At 39.4% G+C, this 25,556-nt stretch overlaps 1 protein-coding gene across 1 annotated transcript; it reads left to right on the top strand.

Annotated features, from left to right (window-relative positions):
* Positions 1-17: 17 nt before the first annotated feature.
* On the top strand, positions 18-25,392 carry alpk3a (alpha-kinase 3a). Its single transcript, XM_036561616.1, has 14 exons — positions 18-177; positions 500-759; positions 1,899-2,020; positions 2,285-2,402; positions 2,542-3,967; positions 13,791-16,260; positions 18,114-18,261; positions 18,762-18,889; positions 19,903-19,938; positions 20,038-20,312; positions 20,537-20,625; positions 21,378-21,595; positions 21,773-21,821; positions 23,825-25,392. The coding sequence occupies exons 2-14, from the start codon at positions 629-631 to the stop codon at positions 24,168-24,170; spliced, it is 5,556 nt and encodes a 1,851-aa protein (XP_036417509.1). The 5' UTR covers positions 18-177; positions 500-628; the 3' UTR covers positions 24,171-25,392.
* Positions 25,393-25,556: the final 164 nt, after the last annotated feature.

The following is a 25,556-nucleotide window of genomic DNA, read 5'->3' as shown; positions in this document are numbered from 1 at the left end:
TTGCAAGTGGCTTTGGAGTAATGGCTAGATTCGGAAAATGTGATGTGCTCTTGCGCCTATTTGTAGGCCTGCTATAAATAGGGCCCTTCTGGCACCACATGCTCGGCTGTGATTGACAATTGCAGTGCTTTGCTACAGGGGCAGCAGACTCCAAGGACTAGGAAAAACACACGAATGGCAAGTATTTCTAGTAGTGTTACAGAATCTGATTTTTTGGTGAAGAAATGTAAAGTTAGATTGAACAGCTACCTGTTTAGAAGTGAATTTTTGTATTTGTACTTGTGAGCTAACCATCATTTGAAGACTAAACGGCTCCTCAGCCAACTAACTGGTCCTATTTATAACGTTTCCAAGGGCTCTATCTGATGAAACTTGTCTAGATTATTTCTTAATCATTGGAAGTGTGTCCTACTCACCACCAGACGCTCGTCTTAATATCTCTGTAATGTTTACAGGCTTTTTCTAAGTCTCAAACTTAAATTGTCTTTTTTCCTTTCAGTGGCTCTTAAGTCAGTAGAGTGGTGCATTTCTACATATGAGCTTGGGCACAGAGACAGAGGGGCTATTCTGCAAGCCAAGCTGGTGCTTCCTTTTGGACTATAAAAACTAGACTTTTCTTTGTTGGACAATGACATCCAGGAGACCCATGATCCGTTCTTACTCAGGCAACGGGAGATCAGGCAGTCAAAATGGGGAAGATGTTCCTTCACCGCGTTTAGATAGCCGCAACTACCTCTCCAATGTCCGGCCTGAAAACAGGTAGGGGAGCTTTTGTGTTGTTGTTCCTCCTTTTCCCGGTTTGGTAGGAGAGATGATGGATCTGTTGCCAGTTATTGTCTAGTTATTGTAATCCAGCAGGTTGGGAGGTCTTTTAGAGAACCAATTAATGACACCAGCCTGGACAACAATCACATTATCTTGCAGTACATCATAGTTACTCTTATACTGAATTTTGTTTTTCATATGTAGTAGAGCACAAATAAATACATTGAAGTAAAACCATATGGGTGTTCAATTTGTTTGCTTACTTAATTATAAATTATACTTTATTGCATTATAATAAAGTATAATGACTGTAATAAAGTACTTAAAACTGATCATCCAGACGCAGTTTATCACATTTACACACATTTACCAGCATCTTTTTAGAATAACAGTTGCAAAGAAGTAGATAACTAGACTTAATAACCCATAGCACCTCTTTTCTTTGGTTGACTTGACATGATAAAATGACTATAAACTGCTAATATTGGCAAAATAATACAGAAACAAGTTAATATAATGTAGAGTTTAATGACTCCTTTTGATCTGCCTCCTCTCTAAATAGCTACTCAACTCACAGGTATTCAAACTACAAACCATTGAGGTAAAACAGACTTTTACAAGAAATCAGTCTCAAACTAATGGCACGTCTAACAATATAACCTCCCCAACCCTCTCACCCTTTTCACTTTTTTTAAATGCCTTAAAAGCAGGCAATTTGTTTTTATTTTTAGATTATACATTGTAGAAAGCTTTCAGTTCCCCCTACTGAAGCAATGATCTGTGGAAAAAAAAGTCCTGTATGAATACTAAGAAGTTTGCAGTCACAGCTATAAAGAATGCTTTCACATGCTGCCAAGATTTTTAGTATGCTCTCAGTTTACTGGAATCACTAAGCAATCTTCCTTTCCAAAGCAACCTGTGGCAATAATTATTACATTATTAATAACACATCCCCTTTTTCCTGTTCCAAGCCTATATTCTGAGTACTGATGGACGGAGTGATTGATTGATTGATTGATTTTATTGCAACTCCACTGCTGACTGGTTGAAAGTGTTCACTTGTATATTTGAACCAGATCCATGTTATGAGTTAGAGGTCACTTTTTTGCGAGCCCTGCAATTTCCATTTTCAGGAGTACATTTTGTACTGTTATGGCTCAGCTGACTGAGGAGACCCAGCCATGTTTTGAGATGACCATCAAGTCCAAGGCAGTATCAGAGGCCTGCAATGTGAAATTCACCTGTGTGGTTACAGGTACGCCGCTGTTACCAGCACATTTGAGTGCATTCAAACATTCAAGTGTATGTTAGGTTTTGAGACTAATAACTGAAGCAGAAACCTTCAGATGCATCTCAGATGTCACAGTTCTTTGTTACATTATTTAGTGGCAGTGAATAGAAACATGCAACAGAAAACTGCCTTGTCATTATGAAACAATGTTTTGGAAATATTTTTAATCTGATCAAAATTCACTGCACTGCATGACTGGTAAACAAATTTCTTATACTGACCTTGCAGGTTACCCTGTCCCTGAGCTGACTTGGTATAAAGATGATATGGAATTAGACAGATACTGCGGCCTTCCCAAATATGAAATTTTTCGGAATGGAAAAACTCATACTCTCCATATCTACAAGTATGTTGACTAAACATTTTTTTAAAATATGGCAGCTGGATTGATGATAAGTAGCCCATACTTGGCCTCACACAGTCACCAGAAATCTCATTTATTGTGTGTTGAGTGGCCTTACAGTGATTGCGCATTTCTTTTGTAGCTGTACGATTGATGACGCAGCCATCTACCAGGCATCAGCCAGGAACAGTAAGGGCATCGTCTCTTGTTCTGGCGTTTTAGAAGTGGGTGCCATGAGTGAGTTCAAGATTCACCAGAGGTTCTTTGCCAAGCTCAAGCAGAAGGCTGAGCTCAAACGGCGAGAAATCGAAGAGTCTCGACGTCGAGGCAAGGAGAACGTTCAGCAAGAACAGCTGGGCATCAGCCAGGACCGCATTTTGAGAAAACGCAGGTTGCCAGAAGGTCCAGAACTCAACTCTGTTTCTGCAGACCAGGATGGAGAAGAAAATGAAGCCAAAGAGGAGGCAACCGTTGAGGAGCAAGCGGCAGTTGTTGATGAGGAGATGAATGGGCTTTCGGTGGAAACCCATGGATTGAGCGGAAACATAAATCAAGAGAATGACATTCAGCAGCTCAACCACATCCACGAGAAAGAGGACATAGGTGGCACAAAGCAGGCTGCCAAAGAAAAAATTAACAGGAAGAAGATCAGGAGATCCAATGGGTTTGATGAGGCTGTTACCAACCAGGCCAGCCAAGACACTGGAAGAGGAGGAGGGGACACATCTGAGGGAATGAGTTTGGCACAGTATCTGGCACAGTCCTTGCAATCCCGAGCAGCTGAGGAACAGCAGAAAACTCAGGAGCTAGAGATCACAGTCGCTGACACCAGCACCATCCAAGACAAAAGAAGGAAACCAGAAAAGGAGATTGAGAGGGAGCGAATGAAAGCAGAAGAAAGGGAAAAGGAGCGAGAAATGTCCAGAGAAAGTGAGCAAGAAAGGTCCCAAGAAAGAGAGCGAGAAACGTCAAGAGAGAGAGAGCGAGAAACGTCAAGGGAGAGAGAGCGAGAAACGTCAAGGGAAAGAGAGCGAGAAAAAGCAAGACAGCTTGAGCTTGAACACAGAGCTGCAACTGGGTCTGAGGCCCAGGCAAAATCACACAAAGAACCTGAGCATCAGCACAAGTCTGCACTCAGCTCAGTCTTTCATTCCCTAAAGGACATATTCTTTGGAAAGGGCAAGAAATCTGAGAAACTCAGAGACAGTGTTGAAAAAGAAATGCAATCACATGAGCCAGACACATCAGGAGTCTATGGTGTGGCCTCAGAACAGTTGGTACCAATGGAAGTGGATCAGCCAAATCAAATTGGAAACCTATATGTGAATAGGGAGTCTCCCCAGCAACTACCACGCTCATTACGACTTAAGACTGATATAGTAGGTTTGGATTTGGATGATCAAACCCATAGATTCATCACTGACAGCACACAGGAGATCTCACCAACTTCTGTGACAAATTATGATGCCCAAGTGAGCAGTTCTCAAGAACGTGGAGACCAGAAAAGAGCTGAAGAGAAGGGAGGTCCAGAGGCAGTGTCCAAGACCCCCTCATTGCCACTTATTGAGGTGAGTTTGTTGCAGCTCCTCCTCCGCAACTGCATTGCTGTCCATCTGCAGTGGCTACATCATAGCAGGCAAGCACTTGAGAACTATTTATAGATGGGATGTTTGTGTGACGAGACTTGAGTCAATCCCAGGCCAAGATGGTACGAGCTATGTGGCCACAGCTCACAGTCCAGAAAGGTCAATGCATGGACATTAATGAATGTTTATTAGGATTGGGAAATATGCAAACATCTGACATCACAATACCTGAAGACATTTTCATGAAAGACGGCATGTATCACCGTAATTTGTTTATTTCTGAGGCTTGAAAAGTTGGAACATTTAAAATGGCTGCCAACATAACATATGATAAAATAAACAATTCGGAAAGTAATTTAAGTTATTATTAATAATAATCAACATAAGCAAGTATTCTGCCAGGAAATGTAGTATGGTCTCGTGGTCAAGCAGCTATGGACTGCTGAATGAGGAGAACATTTGGTCGTCCATCGCTGTATGGTGCAGTCATTTTATGAATTTTTTAACTTTTTGTCGTATAACAATGAATGTATGATAACACAGCACCGTTTTTTGCTTTATCAGTACTTTTTAATCACCAAATCACCACCTCGAGACTTATTTATCACCAATCAAGTGATGCCCCTCTTCTCATGCTGGGGCTGAATCTCCAATAGCTCCCTGCTCCCTACATAGTGCACTACGTAGGAATTCTGCACCCCAACGATGCAAAATGAAGATAAGAAATAGTCATCTGGGACTCATCCACATCCATACTCAATAAATGATGCACTTTTTGGCTGTATAGCTAGCACACTATTTAGGTATTACGGAGCCGTTTGGGATTCAGCCTGGGTTTGACTTTACTTCTGACTGAAACATGAACATTTGAAGCGTGTAATCCATTCAAGTGACATTTTTAGACTGGCATTTTACAGTTAATCACCATAAGTACTTTAATTCAAGCCTGTGATATTAATGATGGAGTTGTTTAGGCTGTTGGCTATCTTTTAGCCTGTTAGCTAGCTGACCAGCCTAGTTCTAGTTAAGAATACAAGTTCCCAGCCCCTCTGTTTAAACAAAAAACAGGTTCTTACTTCATCAATATGCTCGGTGGTCCATGCAAACAGCATGAGAGTCAAAGACCGTTCCATTAACAGTACAAGGTTTGTTTTTGTGCTGTGGCATAGTAATATACAATCGACTTAGTGTTAGGTGGTCATAGGTGTGCTTATATTGTGGAATTTACAACGGCTTTGAACACAGCTTAGTCAATAAAGTTGGCTATCAGGCTTGGCTATATTTTTACTTGGTTGCTTGTTAGATAGCTAATATAACGTGGGTTTATGTGAGGCAAAGGAAAGCAGTTAGATTGACACAGACATTAGACAGCAAGCTGACAAGCCAACTAGTTTAACTTCACAGTGACAGTGTCTATTTTTTTATATTTCTCTTCAGTATTTGGAAAGAATGGGCCTCATTCACCAATTATTTCCCGAAGATTCTGAAGTTTTCATCTTTGGAATTTGTTCTTATGTAAAAGCAGAATCTACACACACTCAAGAGCACAAAGGTGAATCTGATGAAAACTTTATCTAAGGAGCTTTCTTAAGAACAAATTTAAGAAAGACTTAATAAGGTCCACTAACATCAGTATTTGCCATATATTGTTGTTTACAGTAAGTTAATGTCAGTGAAAGTTCATATAGTGTTGATCATAATGAAATTTTACATCCCTAATTTCTTCAGCTTGTAGATGGAAATTAAGAGGCAGCAGCTCTGTTGAAGGAGCCAGTCGGATGAGACAATTTTTACCCACTAAAACTAACAAAAAATGAAATGACTGATGTGTCATTATTTCCTTGAATTCTTGTAAATCTGAGTTTGATAAAAAACTGTATTACTAAACACAGGAAGAGAGGGAAGGAAAGAAGCTGAAAGGGACTGTCAGGGCTAAAGGAGCAGATCTGATAGAGGTTAGTGAGCAAGAAGAAAGTGAGGGAAAGTTGTTTAAGCTTTCAGTTAAATTTAAAATAGAATTGAATTTATTAAACATGCCTACAGTGCAAAATCACACTCTTACTAATAGCACCAACTGAGACTGAACTGATCTTTAATTTGTATAACGTTATTTAAATAATATGTTTAAGACCTTGTATTTTATCTAAGAGACAGTAGACAGCATTGCTTGATTTCAGTAACTTTGCTTGATCTGGGCCCATTATCAGTGGACAGATATAGTATTCAAGCTCTGTGTAGCTCTGTGCTTAATGCAAACTGCAAAGAAACAAATCTACTGTGTGCCAATTTGACCAAATAGATATTTTCTTGTTGTTGCTACTCCAAAAGTTCATGATGAACAGACATTTTAGGGCCATAAAAAAAAAATTCTCCTGGGTGACCATGCCCCCAGACCCCGCTAATACAGCCTCAGCCTCCCTATCTATAAACCTCTGGTGACACCCCTGTAAACAGGCCTAATTATGCTCTGTTTGCTTTGCAACATGCCGTGAATCGGTGGTTTTTAAGTACTGATGATATCCACAATTTGTTTAGAAAAGCATATAGTAATGTGATTTATCACAATAACAATCAATATCATCATATTGGCCATCCCTAATGTTTATTTTGGGCTCAAATAAAAGAATGTACTTTAATATACTTTAATCACATAGTGGTAAAAGCAAACAGTTAACTACATTACTGAATGAATTTTGAAGCCTGCTGGCCCCTTAAGTCTGAGCTATCAGAGGGAGGGTGAGAGTGGGTGAGACTGCCTCTTTCACCTTATCTAGACTGGTCAGAGTTTGGGTTTCAAGTGCGTCAGTAGCACAACCGCATGCACAGCTTGAGGGGCATGACAACAAAACCAGGAGTGTTAATCTGCCAAATTTTACATTGTCATGGACAAAAACATAAAAAAAACATAAACTGTAGCTGCCTTTATATCCAAAGTGTTGTCACTCAAATATCATGACCAGTAATGAAAGCAGCATTACTGATGTCAAACTGGTGATTATTAAATTTAATCACAATAGAATATTTAATTTCATATTAATTGAAAAGGTGGTTTTGAAAGGACCCATATCCTGCATTTTTTTTGTATTGTATTCTTTTCCATTCATGATGTTTGCTATTTCCAAATTATGACTATATGACCCAAGTTCTATTTTGTAATTTAACAGTAATTTAAAGCTATGCTTTTATAATGATAAGGACTGGTCAGCACAAGTGCTCAGTCCATTTACAGTCTGAGGGCAAAAGTAGTCGTGTCGTAAAAGTTGATCTGCAGATCCTTGCCTTGGGGAACTCAGTCTACCCAGCTCACATATTCTGACTGACCTTGCAAGGCAAGAGCATTTGAATAGCATTAGATGCTTGACTGGCCAACTGAGAATGAGATTGCACCACTAGTAAGAATTGGTAAAAAGTAAAAGACAAGAAAATACGATTACATACAGGGGCGGAAAATACTTGTTACTGTACTTAAGTATTATTTTGGATGGTTTGTAATTTGTAGTATTTGAATTGAAGATTTTGGAGTACTATTGCGTCATTACATTTAGGACCCAGGGAACCTAAATCTCTGTTTTCTTTCTAATTAAGTTAATCTCGTTCTTGCGGGCAAACAGTAAACATTTACTAGATATACCCTTTGAATAATGTTCCAATAAATGATAGATATATATATCACCATATTTCTCTCCTCTCAATGTAAAGTGGGTGGTCTAAATCCTGCAAATCCCGCTTCCGTAAACACTCTCCTGACGAATCACAAGGCTGATGTCTCTTGCCCCACCCACACTAAACAGTTTAGAGTCAGAGAAACTTAGTAAGTCAATACTACCCAGCATAACAAAAAGCTAGCAGCTGGAATGGCCTGTTGCCCGTTCATTTGTTTATCTGTACACAAACATTGCTCATTCATTTACTCCTTCATTCACGTGTTGCTTCGTCCGTCTGTTTGTTTGTCCTTCTATTCATCTGAACAACTGTTCGTCCATTCCTTTGCGCATTGCTTCATCCATCCGTTTGTTCGTCCTTCCATCTTTCTGCACATCTGTTTGTCTGTCACTTTTTCACATAGTTCACATAAAAGCTGGAAAATGACTTTAGTTCTGTGTGAGTGGTGGAGCAGGCTACAAGTGGACAGAGAGCTGTCAATCAAGCTGCTCATTAGCCACGTTCACACAGTCCTCAGATAGATCTGATCAGCGATTTTTAAGCCACGTTTTTTCATATTTATATCTTAATTTTTTTTTTCATTCAAGCATTGTTGGATGTTTAATATAATACTCACGTTTAGTGTCATACAAACACCTTTTTATTAAAATATTTTAACGTTTTACTTTAATATACTTATGTATGTTTAAGTGTAGATACTGTTTTACTTTCATTCACTTGTATTTTTGGACCTACTTTTTTTTGACACAGTACCTATACTTTCAGTGTATCTGTAATTTTTTCGCTCCCTGATTAAATATGACAAATCAAACAAGTGATTGTGCAATGGTACATATGAGTTTACTGTATTCCCTTTAGATTTACAGTGACAATGCACATTAATAAATATTTCTGTAAACATGCCAATTTAACCAATTTGGCTAATTTACAACTGTAGTCCCTGGGCAGGTACAAGACAAAACATTAATGATACATGCAACAAAACAAGACAACATGTAAAAATGAAATATTAGGGTAACATTTCATATCAATCAAAAAGTGCAAAGTATCAGTGTTGACTGAACTTGTGTCAACATGTTAGAAACACCTAATCTACTAAATATAAAACAATTCATCTCTTGAAATCAACCTACAAATTAAATGCTGAGTGCCATAGCCTTTAATAATGATCCCATATAATTATTCCATATTTGAAAATGCTATTGTTGGCACTGGTTCAGAATCAGCACCTAGATGGAAAGGTGCTTGAATAAGTTATTTGATGAACTTTAATGCTGTTCTTAAAATGGGAAGGCTATGTGAACATCTACAGTCTAAGTGACAGAACAATGTGGGACTCATGTGAGGCAGGTTTAGGCAGGGAAGTGACACCTCTTTACATTGTTCAGATTCCTTACTGCCACATGTCTTAAAATAAACCTCTTTCTCAGCTGTGTGTATCTCAACCTCTACTAATTTACAAACTGTTGCAAATGTAGCATCCAAGAAAATCTTCCAATCTTATGAAATTCTAAAAGAAATATTGTTTATTCTGGAATGACTCAGAGAAAGCATTGTTAAATCTACATGTTTTGTCCGTCCTCTAAGTGCTATGCTGGGTGGAAGAGCTAAGTGTTGTGGTAATGCTGATGTTCTATTTAGACTTCATCTGGCCACCAAAGAAGCACATGACACAAACGATTCTGTTAGGATGATGTTATAGAGAAGCCCCAGGACAGTTGGACAGGGGGAGGTTGGGGGGAGGTTTGGCCAGTGAACCTGTGGGCCAGTATGACTGTAGACTTTACCCTATCGACTTAATGGTGCTTTTCGGTTACAATTTCATTTATTAAGGCATTTTTTTTTTTTTCAATTTTTCCATTGTGGTGACAAGCTTTGCACCTGGCAAGTATTATTTTCAGCCAGTATTTTTCTTGTTAAAATGGAACTGCAACCGCCCTGATGTATTGTGAGAAGTCAAGTGTTTGTTAGCATGTTGCTACGAGGAACTGTATTCATGGGTATTTTCTATATTGGAGCACTGAAGTGTAACTTCTTCTAATTAAAAGGAAGTGGTCATGTGACTAATATTCATAAAATTTATGACTGAACACAACAGGGCAGTTTCCAGACACTGAATCAAATGCCTAGGGCACATGTGTCAGGCTCTGGCCCTCATGGGCTGAAACACTGCAGACTTCAGCACACTGCCTCATTAAGCACACTTGTTTAAGCTAATTAGCAAGGCCTTCATGAACTGAATTCAGAGTATTAGATGGGGAAAACGTTAATCTCCACAGCACTTTGCCCTGGAAGGTCTCTAGTTTGACATGCCTGGCCTAGGCCATCCCACCTGAAAACCAGATCAGAAATCCAAACCCCCAGATTTCTGATCTTAAAAAAAAAAGAAAAGCAGTTCTCTGATGCCAGTGACTTAAAAGGCCAATATCCTACATTTTTCTTGTATTTTTGTATTTTTTTCCAGGGCTCAACTTATGACCTTTGTGTGGGTTTTTGTACCAAAAACATTTATATTTAAATTTTCCAGGACCACTTCTCACCCTCTCTTTTTCCCTCAAAATTAAACAGTGCTACTGTGCCTTTTAGACTGTTGTATATATCAATGGGCTCTGTTCTGATTGGCTGTCTTGAATTGTGCCTCATTCAAAAAGCCGTCAAGGCCAAAACACTCCTTGTAACTTCAGTGTGGAAGGGCAGGGCTAAAGTCTTTGTTAATGCATCCGTTTTTATGACATCACAGAAAAAATATATTCAAAACAGACTGCTTGTTCTTTTGAAATTATTTAATTAGCTATAAAGTTCATTAGTTGGCTAGTCATCCTCACTCTAATGATACAGTTAGTACACCTTAATCCTTCATAGATACCCCCCCATCCTGTAACCAGGCCACCCTTAAAATGCCACTGGAGCATGCTATAGTTTTATAATCTTTTCCAGACATTCTAATATTATAAATGTATAAAATATGACAACAATGTGGTTACCACAAGATGAATACATTTTGTAACACTGATAATCGCCCTGATAATTTGTGGTGGTATAACTGTGCCTGTATGCAGAACTACATGTTATAACGTTATTGAAACATTAGAGTAGTTCTGTATAATGTGCAATTAGAATACACACACACACACACACACACACACACACACACATACAGATGAGAAATGAAATACTGAATCAGTTGACACGACATAGCATAGAAAATGTCTTTAGAAATTAGGCTTATAATTTAGAAAGGCAGGAGTGTATTATTGTAACAGCAGTGCACGTTTCCACCATATTTGCAGTGCACTGCAAAAGTAATGGGACAGCAGAACACTTTTGTTGTTTTGCTCTATATTTTAGCTAGGGGTGGGCAATATGACAACATTTTATGCAAAAATTACACAAAATCGTATATATATATAAATCATTATAAAACATGGGTGGCGCAGTGGGTAGTAGGTTTCCTCCCACAGTCCAAAAACATGCAGTCAGGCCAATTGGACATGCTAAATGGCCCCTAGGTGTGAGTGTGTGTGTGGATGTATATGTCTGTTTGTCTGCCCTGCGATGGACTGGCGACCTGTCCAGGGTGTATCCTGCCTTCTGCCCGATGACAGCTGGGATAGGCTCCAGCACCCCACCGTGACCCAGAAGGATAAGCGGTTTAGATGATGGATGGATGGATTATAAAACATTTAAATCAGCTCCATTTGCCATATAGGTGCGCTGTGTAGTTCTTGGTGCACTATTCTCAGTACAGCAGTGACACTCAGGTTTTTAAAAACTCCAGCTTGCACTGATGCGCACTCCACAATAATGATCCACCACCCAAATAATACCTGCTCTTTGATGGTCCTGACCATTGAAGAACAGGGTAAAAGGGGGTTAACAAAGTATGCAGAGAAATAGATGGCAGTGAATGTAGAAACAAGGAGGTGGTTTTAATGTTATGGCTGATCAGTGTGTGTGTGTGTATATATATATATATATATATATATATATATATATACACACACACACACACATATATACATACATACATACATATATATATATATATATATATATATATATGTGTGTGTGTGTGTGTGTGTGTGTGTGTGTGTATAGCTATAACCTCTGTGCCCCAGAGCAGAGTCCTACAGGATTTTTTGCTCAGGGGCCAAATAAAAGGCTTCAAAAAAAGTTTGCAGAACACTAAAAAGGCTCTTCTGTTCCTGAAGCTTACCAGTGCGGTAAACCCAGTGAGGTCACAGTTGTGTTATCATCTCTTTTTTGGTAGCTTCATCATGTTCTTGATCTCTCCAGCGTTTTATCTGTGTTTATTATTCTTCGAACATCCACTGCTGTGCTGTTTGTGGCCTGCTAGGTTATTTGCTAGTGCTAAGCTCCAATGCATTCTTGCTTCCTAGACTCAACTTTGGCACACTGAATGTTTTGACAATGTATCTGAGTGATACATGGAACAGTGGAACCCCAGTGTGCCCCAGGTGCTGGGCTGGTGACCACTGCATTGTTGGAAGACCCTTCCTTCACCAAGTTTTACTGAGTTCTCTTTCAGTACTCTTTCAACATGCTTACAATCCTCAGATTCATCCTCTCAGGGAAGGGAATCTGAAGCATAACCTGTGCAACAATGTTCTTCTGCACATTGCATGCAATTACGCATTTCCACCAGAGACATCTCCAAATCCCCACAATTTACACAGTGCAGCTTTAAGGAAGGATTGATTGGCTAAAGCAAGTATTGGATGGTTGTTGTAAATATTTAGCTTTATCGGGGGAAATTTAACACAGTCGCATCAAATCACAATGTGTTGTTTATTTTTGTTTATTTGTATTTTTTATAATGTTATTGTTCACTCACTCACTTATGTAATCACTCACATTTCACAAGATTATTCACAAAGGAGAGGTGCTGGCACTCTAGTAACTAGGATGGAAACAACCTTGTGTTAGCTGAAAGACTATTGAGCATTGTGGGCACGAGAGAAGTACATGATTTCTAGAACTTTTGGGGTACTACATACATCAATGACACTTTGTGTCTTTGTTTAACAACTAACATTCTATTGATGGTCTTTTTCCAACTTGTTGCTGGCTGTTGTCTTATTCTTTTACCATCAACTGTTCTAAGCATAACTGCCTTTTCCAATGATCTCATAATTTGTACAAAATAAGATTCAGAGTAGTCAGTAGTCAGAGACCTTGATTTGGTCCAGGATCCATTTTTTTTTTATTTGCCATCCTTAAAAGCCTCCTAAAATCTCTCAAACACTGAAGATTTATCAGCATTTTTACTGTCCCACTGTTTTTCAGGTTTCACATCCATAAAGAATAATAAACGCTTGTTGCTCAGATTAATGGCTTTACATATGATTTTCTCTGAAGACGTTTGCACAATTTAATTTCAAGACCAGTGTGCTTGAGTACAAAGCTAAACATCAAATTTGTGCCACTCTCCAGACAGACAGCACTGTAATGATCGTCATAGGGGCCCATTTCTCCTAACAAGACAGCAGTAACATTTATTTTGGGTAGTAGGCTGTGAGTGAAGGTATGAGGTCATGTGCTGTATCTTCAGGCCCTTTCTGATGTTTTCCTGTGTTGGAGTGGCATCAGCAGAAGCAAATGTCATAAGTGATATGGAGACGCTGTAAAATTCTGACAGGTTGTAAATAATATGTTGTTTTTCTGTGTATATAATTGGGTTGTTGCAAAATTTACCAAAGTGAATCATCTTGAATGCTGCTAAGTGTTACTAAGGCTATTGAACAAGTCTCACTTAACCTATTGCACAAGTATTTGTAAACAATTACAGTTCTTGGGCAATGACATGTTCTAGTGGATCTTAAATAACAGCAAATATGCGTAGTTCATCATTGGGCTATTATTGGACTTGAACACTTTCCAGTGGCTTTGTTCAAAGAAGATATTTTAATTACCATTCACAAACATTTCAAAGTTGTCGTTTACACTGATCTCTCATGGATGACTAACAGCTGTTCAGCATTCACTGCAACGTGAGAAGATGACTTGCCACTGTGTGCAACTAAACTGCAATAAATCACTTCCATCACAGCACTAGCTCTATAGTTTATGGACCATGTGTGTTTACATTTTGCTATAACCACTTCTGTGTTTATGCCTCAAGGCTACAGATGACCATACAGATGACAACACAGATGAGGACATGGTAGATCTGCCTCGTGAGAGTGCTGTGCAGGAATGTACTGCTCCTATGGATCAGGTGACAGAAGTTGATGGAGAAATGCATGCTGCAGAAGAGCGAGACGATACCACAGACTTCACCCAGAAGCCGGAGGCCTCCCTGACAGTCCCAAACATGACAGACCTGGAAAGCACAGAGAGCTGTTCTGAGGGTCACCTTACACAGACAGGCAGTCATACTCCTTTTCTCAGTAAGCAAGACAATGAGATATTAAGTGCAGACCAAAAAGTAGAACAAAGTGACTCATGCACAAAAGATGTTGGGGCTCCTGCTGTGGAGGAAACAGCTGAGGAAAATGTGCTGAAGATAGAGGGATATTCCGTTATTAAAGGAAGTGAGGACAAAGACAAGATGGGTGGGGCAAGAGCAGGGGTAACAGAGAAAACTGAGACTGCTGAGATTACAGAAAGGCCAACTCCTTCTTTACATGAGAGCAGACTGGAATATGACACAAATCTGCAAGAAGAACCTGCCCCAGAGCTGGGTATTCAGGATACGGTAATCGAGAGTGACTATAATCAAAACAAGAATTCCATCCCAACAGTTATAATTGGTCTTGTGGAGAATGAACAGCAAGCCTCAGTTAGAGATGATAATAGCATGGATGAAAATGTTAGCAATGCAGAAAACGATGCAGGGAAAGTTGAAAGTATTGATGAAAGGAAGGAAGACAGTCTGGAGGAAAAGCAGGCCGAAAGTACTGAGGAAAATAGGGTTGATGTCGCTGAGAAGAAGAAAGATGCTATTTTTGAAGAAAAGAATGTTCCCTCAATGCAAGCGGCTTTAAATATAACAGCTGAACCAGAGATTTCTAAACATACAAGACCATCAGAAATTGATGCAAAAGAGACTCATGTAGGCTCAAGCATAGCAGACAAACCAAAAATATACACAAAAGCCCAGCCAGAAAGATACATGGGTGAGTCTAGGGACCAATCTGTGGCTCCTCCAATCATCATTCTCCCAGACACAAGGGAAACCGTCATTAAAAATGTAGCAAAAATGAGAGCCACACCAGTGATCCCAGAAATCAAGATCACGGCATCAGAAAAAGCCAAACGTGAGGACACTCTGAGTGTCCCTAGAATAGATGTTCTGATATCAGAACCTGAGAGAGTTATGCAACCACTAGCACAGGAGGTTGCGCACATATTTAGAGACAGTGAACCCAAAGCAGAGGAACCAACTGATGACGCAAAAAGAGCACCAAATGAAGTCACAAGAGATGACAGAGTGGTGAGTACTGCACAGCCTGTAGGTGTTACTCCCACGCAGCAAGAAAGGAATGTTGATTTGGCTCCCTCAGACCAGAGGAACCAGGAAACTAAACCACAAAGCCTCGAGGCTAGAGTGGGTCACAGAGAAGATCAAGCCAAGATCACTAGTGGACGGAATAGAGGAAATGACAGTGGTAATATCCCTATAATCAACATTGCATGTGCTGATGATATTCCAGCTTCTCAAGAAGGGCAGGTACATGGGAAGCAAGTCCTTCATGATACAGTGGCTGCAGACAATGTTGCTCCTAAAATGCAAGTTCCCTCTATCTTTACCACACACGTAGAAAGCACTCCAGAAAACAGTACTAAAAAAGAAGTGGCACCAGATTCTTTGGCTGCCATACTCAGAAAGGTTGAGCGTGATCTGGACCATGTAGACAGCTCCAACAGAAGTCCTGGAGCTGAAAAGTCTGCAGTGCTAAAAGAGCAGAACGCCTCTGACAAAATGAACTTAGAGACCCAAGTCAGCTCTGATGTTCCCTCATCCTCATCAGCAAAAACAGCTGATGCAGAAGCTGATGCAGAAAGACAAAGGGATAAACCTGCAATGGAGAAACTTGGCCTAACAACACCTGTGGGACCCACACTACCCCCACTGAGCCCAGCTAGTCTGAGAAGGCTTATGGCAAAGAATAACCCAAATTTAGAGAGTCAGGGATCCGTGCCCGCCATATCATCAGCAGATGGGAGTGAGAAGAAAGGAGAAGAGAGCGGAGGCAGCACGCCCACGTCGACGCTGTCATGTGAGAGCAGCCCCAAGATGAAGCGGCGAGACAGCCTGACCCTCATCCCATCTGCCACCCCAGAGGAGCTGGCATCTGGGGCTCGCCGAAAGATTTACCTCGCCAAAACCAAGTCTGAGGACGAGGGATCAGACACTCAAAATAAGAGAGACAGTCCAAAAATGTCACCCAGCCAGGCACGCAGAGCAGCTTTCCTACAACTTCAGAGTGGACAGCAAACACCACCCATGGAAAGACGTTCACCCTTGCTAGGCCGCCGGAAAGCCACGCTTGAGGTGCCCAAACCCAAGGAGGAGACCTCAGAGGAGACTGACAACTCAAATACAGAAAGCAAACCAGCAGAGAAAGAGAAGTTAGACCCCTTCAAAGGTAACATTCATTCTTTACAACACAAGAAACAAAATCTTAAGATTTAGTTGACATTTCTACCTCAGAGGCTGCACTAGAGCATGAAATATTTGTCCGAAGCCAATAGAATCTGACTGCTCACGTTGAGTTCGGACGTCATTTCCCAAATACACATCAGGCTTGGGTCGGGTTCAGATTTCACATTCAGGTTCTCATGGGCCGCCTCCCACTTTTAACAGAATTTACTCTACATTTCCCCTTGCTTTTTTAAAGACTTATTTTAAGGGACAAAGAGAAGTTAGAAAATGTTAAATTGAATTATGACTGTTTTTGGTACATACCACACATGTCATAAGTGGGCCTAGGGGAAAAAAAATTAAATACTAAAAGACTAAAAAACAAAAATACAATAAAATGCTAGATACGGATCCTCCAGATTTTACCATGCATTTCCCCCTGCTTTAGTTCTCCTTACTTAAAAATGTTTTTTTTTTTTCTTTGAGTCAACTCTAATTCCAATTCCAAGTGATGGGAATTGATTCTGATTTTATGCACAATAATGTTGATTGCGAAAACAAAGACATAAGGGTGGACATCTGCCAAAAATAGGGAGTGTATAATTAATTATAGCAAGAAAATCTGGAGAGATAATGCATTTAAACTTAAAAGACTAACAGGGGCAGGCTAAGTTCTACCTGATTCCCCTCTGTCAATTCCTTCTAGTGGGTAGATTTGTGTTGTAGACAGATTTTAGCATTGAGGTCCCTGAGGCCCGCACTCATGATGAGAAAATGGGTGCGTGGGAAGTAAAACAGCAACCACCCTGTGTGAGAACCACACAGTGTGAGAATAGCACATTGTGAAAAAAATAAAGACTAAAAACACTTGGGCTCAGGTTTGAATGCATTTCTTGCTTAATAAGTTTGTTAGTGAAATTTAAATTAAAAATAAATTAAATTAAAGCTATTTTTACAATGTCATATTACTTTATTTTGTCAAGTTTTATTTATCTGTGATCTGATGACGGCTATTGTTGCTACATGGTAATTTATCCAGTACTAAGTCTTATTCTGCACTTTGGGTGATGATGAGCCAGTCTGGGTTAGTTTTAGAGAGAAAAACCGACAGAATTCACGTCAGTTTTGGACTCAAATCTTGATCATGTGGTTTGGCTCAGGTCAGGCTTGGACAGAAAGTTACTGGGCTATTTTCAGGTTCAGACTATGTCTGCTGAGCTCAGGTTGTGTTCAGACTCAAAACCTGGTGCTGTGGGTAGGGTCAGTTTTGGACAGAAAGTTCATACCAAAATTATAAGCCCCATTAAAGCCCAAGGTTGCACATAGTAAAAAAGGAAGGTTGTGCACTCACAGTACAGGGGAAAGGTCTACTCCCCATATCAGTGTGATTTACTAGCCATTCAAGTGTCTGCTTGGGAGGGCACCTGGCATTCCTCTGAGGTGCACAATAATGGTGCAACTGTTTGAAAAGATCCGGTGGGAGGTTTCTTAAGCATCACTGGTGGGTGTGGGTGGACCTTCCAATTCTATGCAGTTGTGCAACATTGGATAATCTAGAATTTAACAAAATACTTATAGGAAAACCTGTTACATAAGGAGTTGGCTTTGGAAGGAAAAAAATAACAATATGTTCAATACATTAATGAGATTCCTGTAAAGTGTTGTTCAGTTCTGTACACTTCAGAGTTGTCTTGCAGATGTTAACAGTGTCTGGAGGTCAGCTGCAAGTTGTGTCAGATTCTTCGAGAGGACGGAGTTTGGAATCTGAAGTTGGATAGGGGAGCATGGAAACACTAGACGATGCATATCTTTACCTTAATGCCCCCGCTGGGATGCCCCCATCCCGTCTCTCCTTAGCTCCTCAGGTAATCCGCAAGATCAGGGGAGAACCCTTCTCAGATGCATCAGGCCACTTGAAGCTGTGGTGTCAGTTCTTCAACGTGCTCAGCGACTCCACCATCAAATGGTTCAGGGATGAGGAGGAGATTGTAGAGGTGAACAGAAGGTAAACCTTATGTCAAATATCCCTTGTCTTGTCCCGTATACCTCAACTAGACGGTGTGAGCTGAAAATAATCTGAGTATGCTGAATCAGCATAATAATAATAACTAAAATAAATAAAACACTATGCAATAAAAATGCAGCAAAGAAGAACAGCTTTTTAATTACATGGCCGTGTGCGTCATACAGACATTTTAGGCCCATACACCCATGAACCTCACAGCTGTGACTCAAGGAGATGAGGCTACTGCCAGACGGAGGGGCTGTAAACTGACACCCATCCCTTTCGACATCAGAGGGCATTAAAGTCTATATTTGTGTCGCTAGATGCTGTGTCAGCAGAGTGACACTTCAGTCTCCCTCACGCACCCACAATCACTACTTGTATGCACACTGCTGCATAACAGTGCCCTCATGTGGACAAAACACATTTTCACAATCATTCAGGTAAGAAGAGGGACCCTTCAGCAGCCTTTGCATATCATGAATGTGTTTCTTTCTCAGTGCAGGGGATGAGAGTCAAGTGGCGCTGGCCATTGTCCAGGCATCCGGACGAGACTGTGGAGTGTATGGCTGCACAATTAAGAACGAATACGGCACTGACACCACGGACTACTTACTCAGCGAAGACAGTAACTTCCATTCATTTATTGATTCATTGGTGAACTGAAAAAACATCAAAATCTGATTAACTGAACATACAGTACTGTGCAAATGTCAGAGACCACCCTTCATTTATTGAATATGTAGTCAGAACAGCCTTTAAATACAAGTTACTCATTTTTCAGGAGATATTTCTGAGGAGAGTCTTGCATTAAGATGGGGAAATAAGTGAAAGAAACAGAAGTTTACTGGAGTTCAAAGAAAGATTAAAAGACGTAGAGAAAATGGGACTCCTAACAGCTGTGTTAAGACCTGGTAGACCACCAACACTGTCCCCATCAGATAAACAGTACTTAAACCTTTCATCTTTTAGAGAGAGGAGAAAATCAAGCTCCACTCTTGCTTTACATCCACAGGTGTTTCTGTTCATCCTTCCACTGTGATTTAAAGGATTTATACTACTAAAGCAGTAAATAACTACCTCCCTAAATACACGTTACACACCTTGCCTAATGCAGTAGAAGCCACCTCATATACTGCAATAATATACAGTTGTATACAAAAAATTGAGCATCCCTGAACAACTGACATGTTTGTTAATTTTATTAGTTAGAATAAGTTAACATATTTATCCTCTACAGAGAACACGCTCCTACATATTCTAATGCACAATTACTGTATATTTACTGAATTTAACATATTGGAAAAAAAGGAACATACATTGTGGCCTGTGCAAAAGTTACAGCACATTTTATATTTTAGGTTTTATTTATTTTCAACATCAGGACAGTCAAATCTGCATTTGTTTCTAGGCAACTTTGATAAATAAGGGCCACTACATTCAGAAAAGTTTGATTTGTTCATTGATTTCATTGTAGAAGCTTCTCAATTCTCTCATTGTAGAAGATTTCTCAAAAATATGTTTCTCTTTTTTTCTGATGCTGAAAAAGAAATAACTTTTTAAAGTTAAATAAATGAAGGGATGGTCTCTGACTTTTGCACGGCTCTGTACCTCTACCAAATCTTTACTCTCTCTTTGCAGTTCTTGGAGAATTCTTCTTACGAGACGATTTAGAAGGTAGGCGTCAACTTCAAGAGAATGGCAAGCTACTAATGTTTTAGCAATGTAGCTTCTCTACAGCTCCTCTGATATGATCTTGCTCTGTGGTCCACACAGTGGGAGAGGAAATCGAGATGACGCCATTGCTCTTCACCAAAGGCCTGGCAGACCCAGGATACTGGGGAGATAAGTTCTTTGGCCGCATCATGACACAGGAGGTGCAGATTGGAGAGGGCTACGCACACAAGACCAGCAGAGTCAAGGTCATCTATGGTCTGGACCCCGTCTATGAGTCAGGAAGCACCTGTATTGCCAAAGTGAGAAACCCCATCGCGTACGGGACCAAAGAGGAGAGCAATCTGGCTGAGAGAAATCTAGAAATCACCAAACAGGTGAGTGCCTCTGTGACAGATGTGTCAGTGCACACCCAAGAGCACAGGACAAGGGGTCTTCTACCATAGCCAAAAATGAACACAGGCTGACAGTTACAGGAGGATTTCTTCACATTAAATGCTTAAGACAAAATAGTATTATTCTAATATGGAATGACATTGGAAAACATGGTCTCCAAAAATAAAGGAAGGAAATCTTTTTTTGTCCACTTCTGTGTCCTTAGGAATGCAAAATCCAGAACACAGTTCGGGAATACTGCAAAATCTTTGCAGCTGAGGCAAGGGTGATTGATAACTTTGGTTTCTCGCTTGAGTAAGTAACACACGTGTATTATAAACATACTCCTAAGAAATATTGTTGACCATTTTCTCAGATCTCAGTGTCAAGGCTGAGTCTGTCTGGTATTTAATTCAACATACGCTGTTCCTGTCAATAGAGTAGTATTGCAACTATTATTTTTCCTTAGTTGGAACTCTGCAAGTTACTGCATTTGAAGGTGAATTTCACTGATTTTTCAAATTTTCTGCATTATACCGTTGAGAGAGTGTTTTGATGTGAAAGGGTGCATTGTAGAGCAACTTACTCAATTTTTTTTACAGTGGCTGCAACTAGGGGTCCATGTTAACAACACAAATATAGTAATTATTTACTACGCAAACTGACCAGTGAACCTACCTGTGTCCCAAGTTTTTATATGTGATGTTAATGATGGTAAAATAGCGGTAAAACCAGATAAATAAATAAATAAATAAATAAATAAATTCCTATCATTACCACTGTGAACAATTTTGACTCATTAAGTTTCTCTAGAATGGCACATTTCAGATCAAACCGCTCTGAGTGACTTTGTCAAGATCATAAAGATTTAATTATGCAGACATTTAGAAAAATCGGCAGAATTCCCTTTGAGTGTTACAATTTAGAAAATATTCATTAAAATTCCATAAGGTAAATGTTATGAAATTATAGTGTTTTTACTTTACTTTTCTATGTAATTCTAGTATTATACAGGAGTCTGAGGTCAAGCCACTGACTTTGTGTCTTTTGCACCCCTGAATAAACAGAGTGATTCCTCTATATTTGATGTACCGGCCAGCCAACACCATCCCATATGCCACAGTCGAGGCTGACCTGAATGAGGGCTACTCACAATATTGCCTGATAGACAACACTGGCAGACTGATCACTCAAACAAGTTCTGAGGTGGAACAAAAATGCTGCACCTTCCAACACTGGATTTACCAATGGACAAATGGCAATCTGCTAGTCACTCGACTAGAAGGTGAGACAATAAGGATCACCTCTTAGACAGATAGATAAGATGATGGCCCTTTTCTGCTGATCTACCCTTCTGTAGAGTTACTCTGCTGAGTAACAGATCTCTAGGTTACATTTTGCTCTACTGCTTTGATCACAATAACAAAATGACCAAACTGACACATCATTTCATCTTTTTCAGGTGTGGATACAAAGATTACAAACATTAGGATTGCCACCAAGTCCAAAGGGTTTGTGTTTATATTCTACAATATTACTTACCATATTTCTAACACAGGGCTTGGAAATGTGAGGTCATGACGGTGTCTTACCCTCGTCAACCTTTTTTTACCATATTTCTAACACAGGGCTTGGAAATGTGAGGTCATGACACAGTGTCTTACCCTTGTCAACCTTTTTTTTTGCGCTTTTATAGATTTAATGCAATAAAACATTCAATATTATTTTGTGAATTTCTCATGTTTGGTATCAGCTTCACAAATTCACTGTTTTCCAGCTATTAGGTACAAGATGAAGTAAGTCAGATGTGAGTAGGCCAATATTAGCTGAGATAAAAAAATAGCCACATTTGTGTTTAGATTGATTACCCTTCTGGTATAAATTTCAAGCTGCATGTGATCTACTATGGATTTTTGTGAGGTTTAATATAGCACAGTACAATAATAGTGTCATTAGCTCGATAATTTACTAGGCTAGCAGTGTTTGCTAAAAGGTATGCCAGTAGCTGAGTAAAACATGCCTGTAATGGAGTTAAATATGCCAGTAGCTGAGTAAAATATGCCTGTAATGGAGTTAAATATGCCAGTAGCTGAGTAAAATATGCCTGTAATGGAGTTAAATATGCCAGTAACTGAGTAAAATATGCCTGTAACTAAGTTTAATATGCCTGTGGCTGAGTAAAATATGCTTGTAACTGAGTTTAATATGCCTGTGGCTGAGTTTAATATGCCTGTAACTGAGTTTAATATGCCTGTAACTGAGTAAAATATGCCTGTAACTGAGTTTAATATGCCTGTGGCTGAGTAAAATATGCCTTTAACTGAGTTTAATATGCCTGTGCCTGAGTAAAATATGCCTGTAACTGAATAAAATATGCCTGTAACTGAGTTTAATATGCCTGTGGCTGAGTAAAATATGCCTGTAACTGAGTTTAATATGCCTGTAACTGAATTTAATATGCCTGTGGCTGAGCAAAATATGCCTGTAACTGAGTTTAATATGCCTGTAACTGAGTTTAATATGCCTGTGCCTGAGTAAAATATGCCTGTAACTGAATAAAATATGCCTGTAACTGAATTTAATATGCCTGTGGCTGAGTAAAATATGCCTGTAACTGAGTTTAATATGCCTGTAACTGAGTTTAATATGCCTGTGGCTGAGTAAAATATGCCTGTAACTGAGTTTAATATGCCTGTGGCTGAGTAAAATATGCCTTTCACTGAGTTTAATATGCCTGTGGCTGAGTAAAATATGCCTGTAACTGAATAAAATATGCCTGTAACTGAATTTAATATGCCTGTGGCTGAGTAAAATATGCCTGTAACTGAGTTTAATATGTCTGTGGCTGAGTAAAATATGCCTTTAACTGAGTTTAATATGCCTGTGGCTGAGTAAAATATGCCTGTAACTGAGTTTAATATGCCTGTGGCTGAGTAAAATATGCCTGCAACTAAGTTTAATATGCCTGTGGCTGAGTAAAATATGCCTGTAACTGAGTTTAATATGCCTGTAACTGAGTTTAATATGCCTGTAACTGAGTTTAATATGTCTGTGGCTGAGCGGAATATCTGCTTGTAAACTGTACGTGGGCTTTGAGTGACTTGAAAATTTTATATTACTCAAAACAATAGCTATGTAAGCCATGCAGCAGCTAGTGAAGAAATAAGGGAATGAAAGAGGAGGTAGCATATCCAGATCATCATTCCATTTTTTGGAAGTTTGTACGTATGCCTGCTATCAATAAGACAAATTTTATCCACATACCATTGTTTGGCTCTTTCTGGTGTTGGTTAAGACACATTCCCTTCCCTTAAAGCTCTAGCAATGAGTGAGAGTATTCGTAGCATGTAAACAAAGAACTAACCTGCCAATACAGCAGAACGATCCCATAATGCAGCATGATGTGATGTTACTTTCCAAGCTGTAAAGTGTTTTTCTGGATGGTTTATTGTTGTAATGTCATTTAAGCCATGATGTGAAAAGGCTAAATATGTGTGCTACATGTGTGCTACAGGTATCAGGGTCTAACAGAAGAAGGCGCTCCGAAAATACTGGAGCAATTTGTGACCCAGCATCAGTGCAACTATTACTGCGGGCTGCTTGGCCTAAGGCCCCTGAAGCTCATGGACACTCTGCAGCAGCCAAAGGTAAAGACATCGAGGAGCCCTTTGCTGGCCCGGAGGATGAGCACTGGCTCGTCCAGTCCCCAACTCCAGAAGAAAGGCTCAGTCAGCCCCCAAGCACCCAGGAAAGGCAGTGTGAGTCCCAAAGTGGTAAAAAAGACTGGTGAAGAAGGGGAGAACAAGCCTGCTACCAAGCATAAGACCGTGGAGGTCCCAAAAGCTGTTAGGATGAGGTAAAGAAAATGGAATTGAAACATTGAAAAATGGAAGGAGACACTAGAGGTCTCTCTTAGAGTACTCCTCATTTTTCTGTTTCAGTTATATTGTGCTCTACACTGGAATGTGTGAAGGCCAAAAGGCTGCACTTTGTCAGCTTATCAGCAGACTGGCGTCATTTCTCTGTCCGTTGCCTGCACCTTAGGTATGTCATTGTGCAGCACAGCGAGGAAAATGGCTATATAGCTTCAACAATAGACAGAGTAGTCAATGACCATAAGAGTTTGGCAACTGTGATGTAATATTTTTATAAATTGCTCTGCAACAATTGCCATCTCTCTGTTTAAAAAATAGAATAGATTACAAATAAATGTAAAAGTGCATTAATTGGAGTTTGAGTTTATCTATTATAAGATGTTTTAAGAAATTTGAGTTCATACCAGTGAGGAACTGATGGAGGGATTGTAAAAAATTCCTCAAACATCTGCAATGTGCATTGACAGTACTGAAATGCTGATATTCTTTTGTAGATACTATTGGATTTACACTGGCTCACAGATTGTTTTGCATTTTTAAACTGTGGCCATGAGTCTGATATGTGGCAGTACATTGCGCTGGAATGCAACACTAGTATTTTTTTTATGCAACACTTCAGCGCCAGCATTTAGAGTTGAATAAGTAGCTTCTTTAATAAATGTTCACTTGTCTGTCTTTTCACGTTGTGTACACAGTTTCTAGAACGGTAAAGCAACATTCGGTTGTTATCTGATGAGTGAATGTTTTTATCTTGAATGTTTAATCAAGCGGAGGGAGGATGCCTTGCTTTATTGTCACTGTAAATTGGTTTATTTTTGTCCTTTTGGACCGTAAACACATGGGAAGATACATGTCAACAACACTAATCAACAGTAAAAGAACAGTAACAGATTACTTTCTAAGGTGTTGCATACTTTTTCAAAATAAACAGTCATCCTTTTGCTTTATAAATACTGATAACTCATATTTATTCATACTTTAATTAGTGCTTTTAAATTTTATTGTGTCTGACGGTTTACTAAATGTGAGGGTTAAAGTTAAGTGTGATTAAAATAAAACATACTCTGGACTGTGTGAGGCGTGTGTGGCTGTATGAGTGAGAAAGAGCGAAAGTCTTTGAGAATATGTGTAGAGAATATAATGTATTTCAGTTACTTTGTTGGGTAGTGCTTTTTGTTTTTTTGTAAATTAAAGTATGTAAATAATTGATTTTCTTCCTGTTTAATTATTTATTTTCAGTTCCGAGAATGCACACATTTCAGTTTGTGTTTAGCTCATATTTCATTGCAAAAAACTGTATCTTGGCAAGTGAAATCATCTTACACTTTGTCAGTATATTTAGCATTTCTCATTATGAGATTGTTGTACACC

Source organism: Colossoma macropomum, unplaced genomic scaffold, assembly GCF_904425465.1.
Source record: "Colossoma macropomum unplaced genomic scaffold, Colossoma_macropomum, whole genome shotgun sequence".
In the NCBI taxonomy this organism is placed as follows: Eukaryota; Metazoa; Chordata; class Actinopteri; order Characiformes; family Serrasalmidae; genus Colossoma; species Colossoma macropomum.
This window is presented reverse-complemented; position numbering and strand designations above follow the sequence as displayed.

Coding starts and splice junctions, on each gene's coding strand:
- alpk3a (XM_036561616.1), top strand. CDS start 629: ATGACATCCAGGAGACCCATGATCCGTTCTTACTCAGGCAACGGGAGA. Junction 20,313..20,536: donor ATCTAGAAATCACCAAACAG/GTGAGTGCCTCT, acceptor CTGTGTCCTTAG/GAATGCAAAATCCAGAACAC. Junction 21,822..23,824: donor ATTGCCACCAAGTCCAAAGG/GTTTGTGTTTAT, acceptor TGTGTGCTACAG/GTATCAGGGTCTAACAGAAG.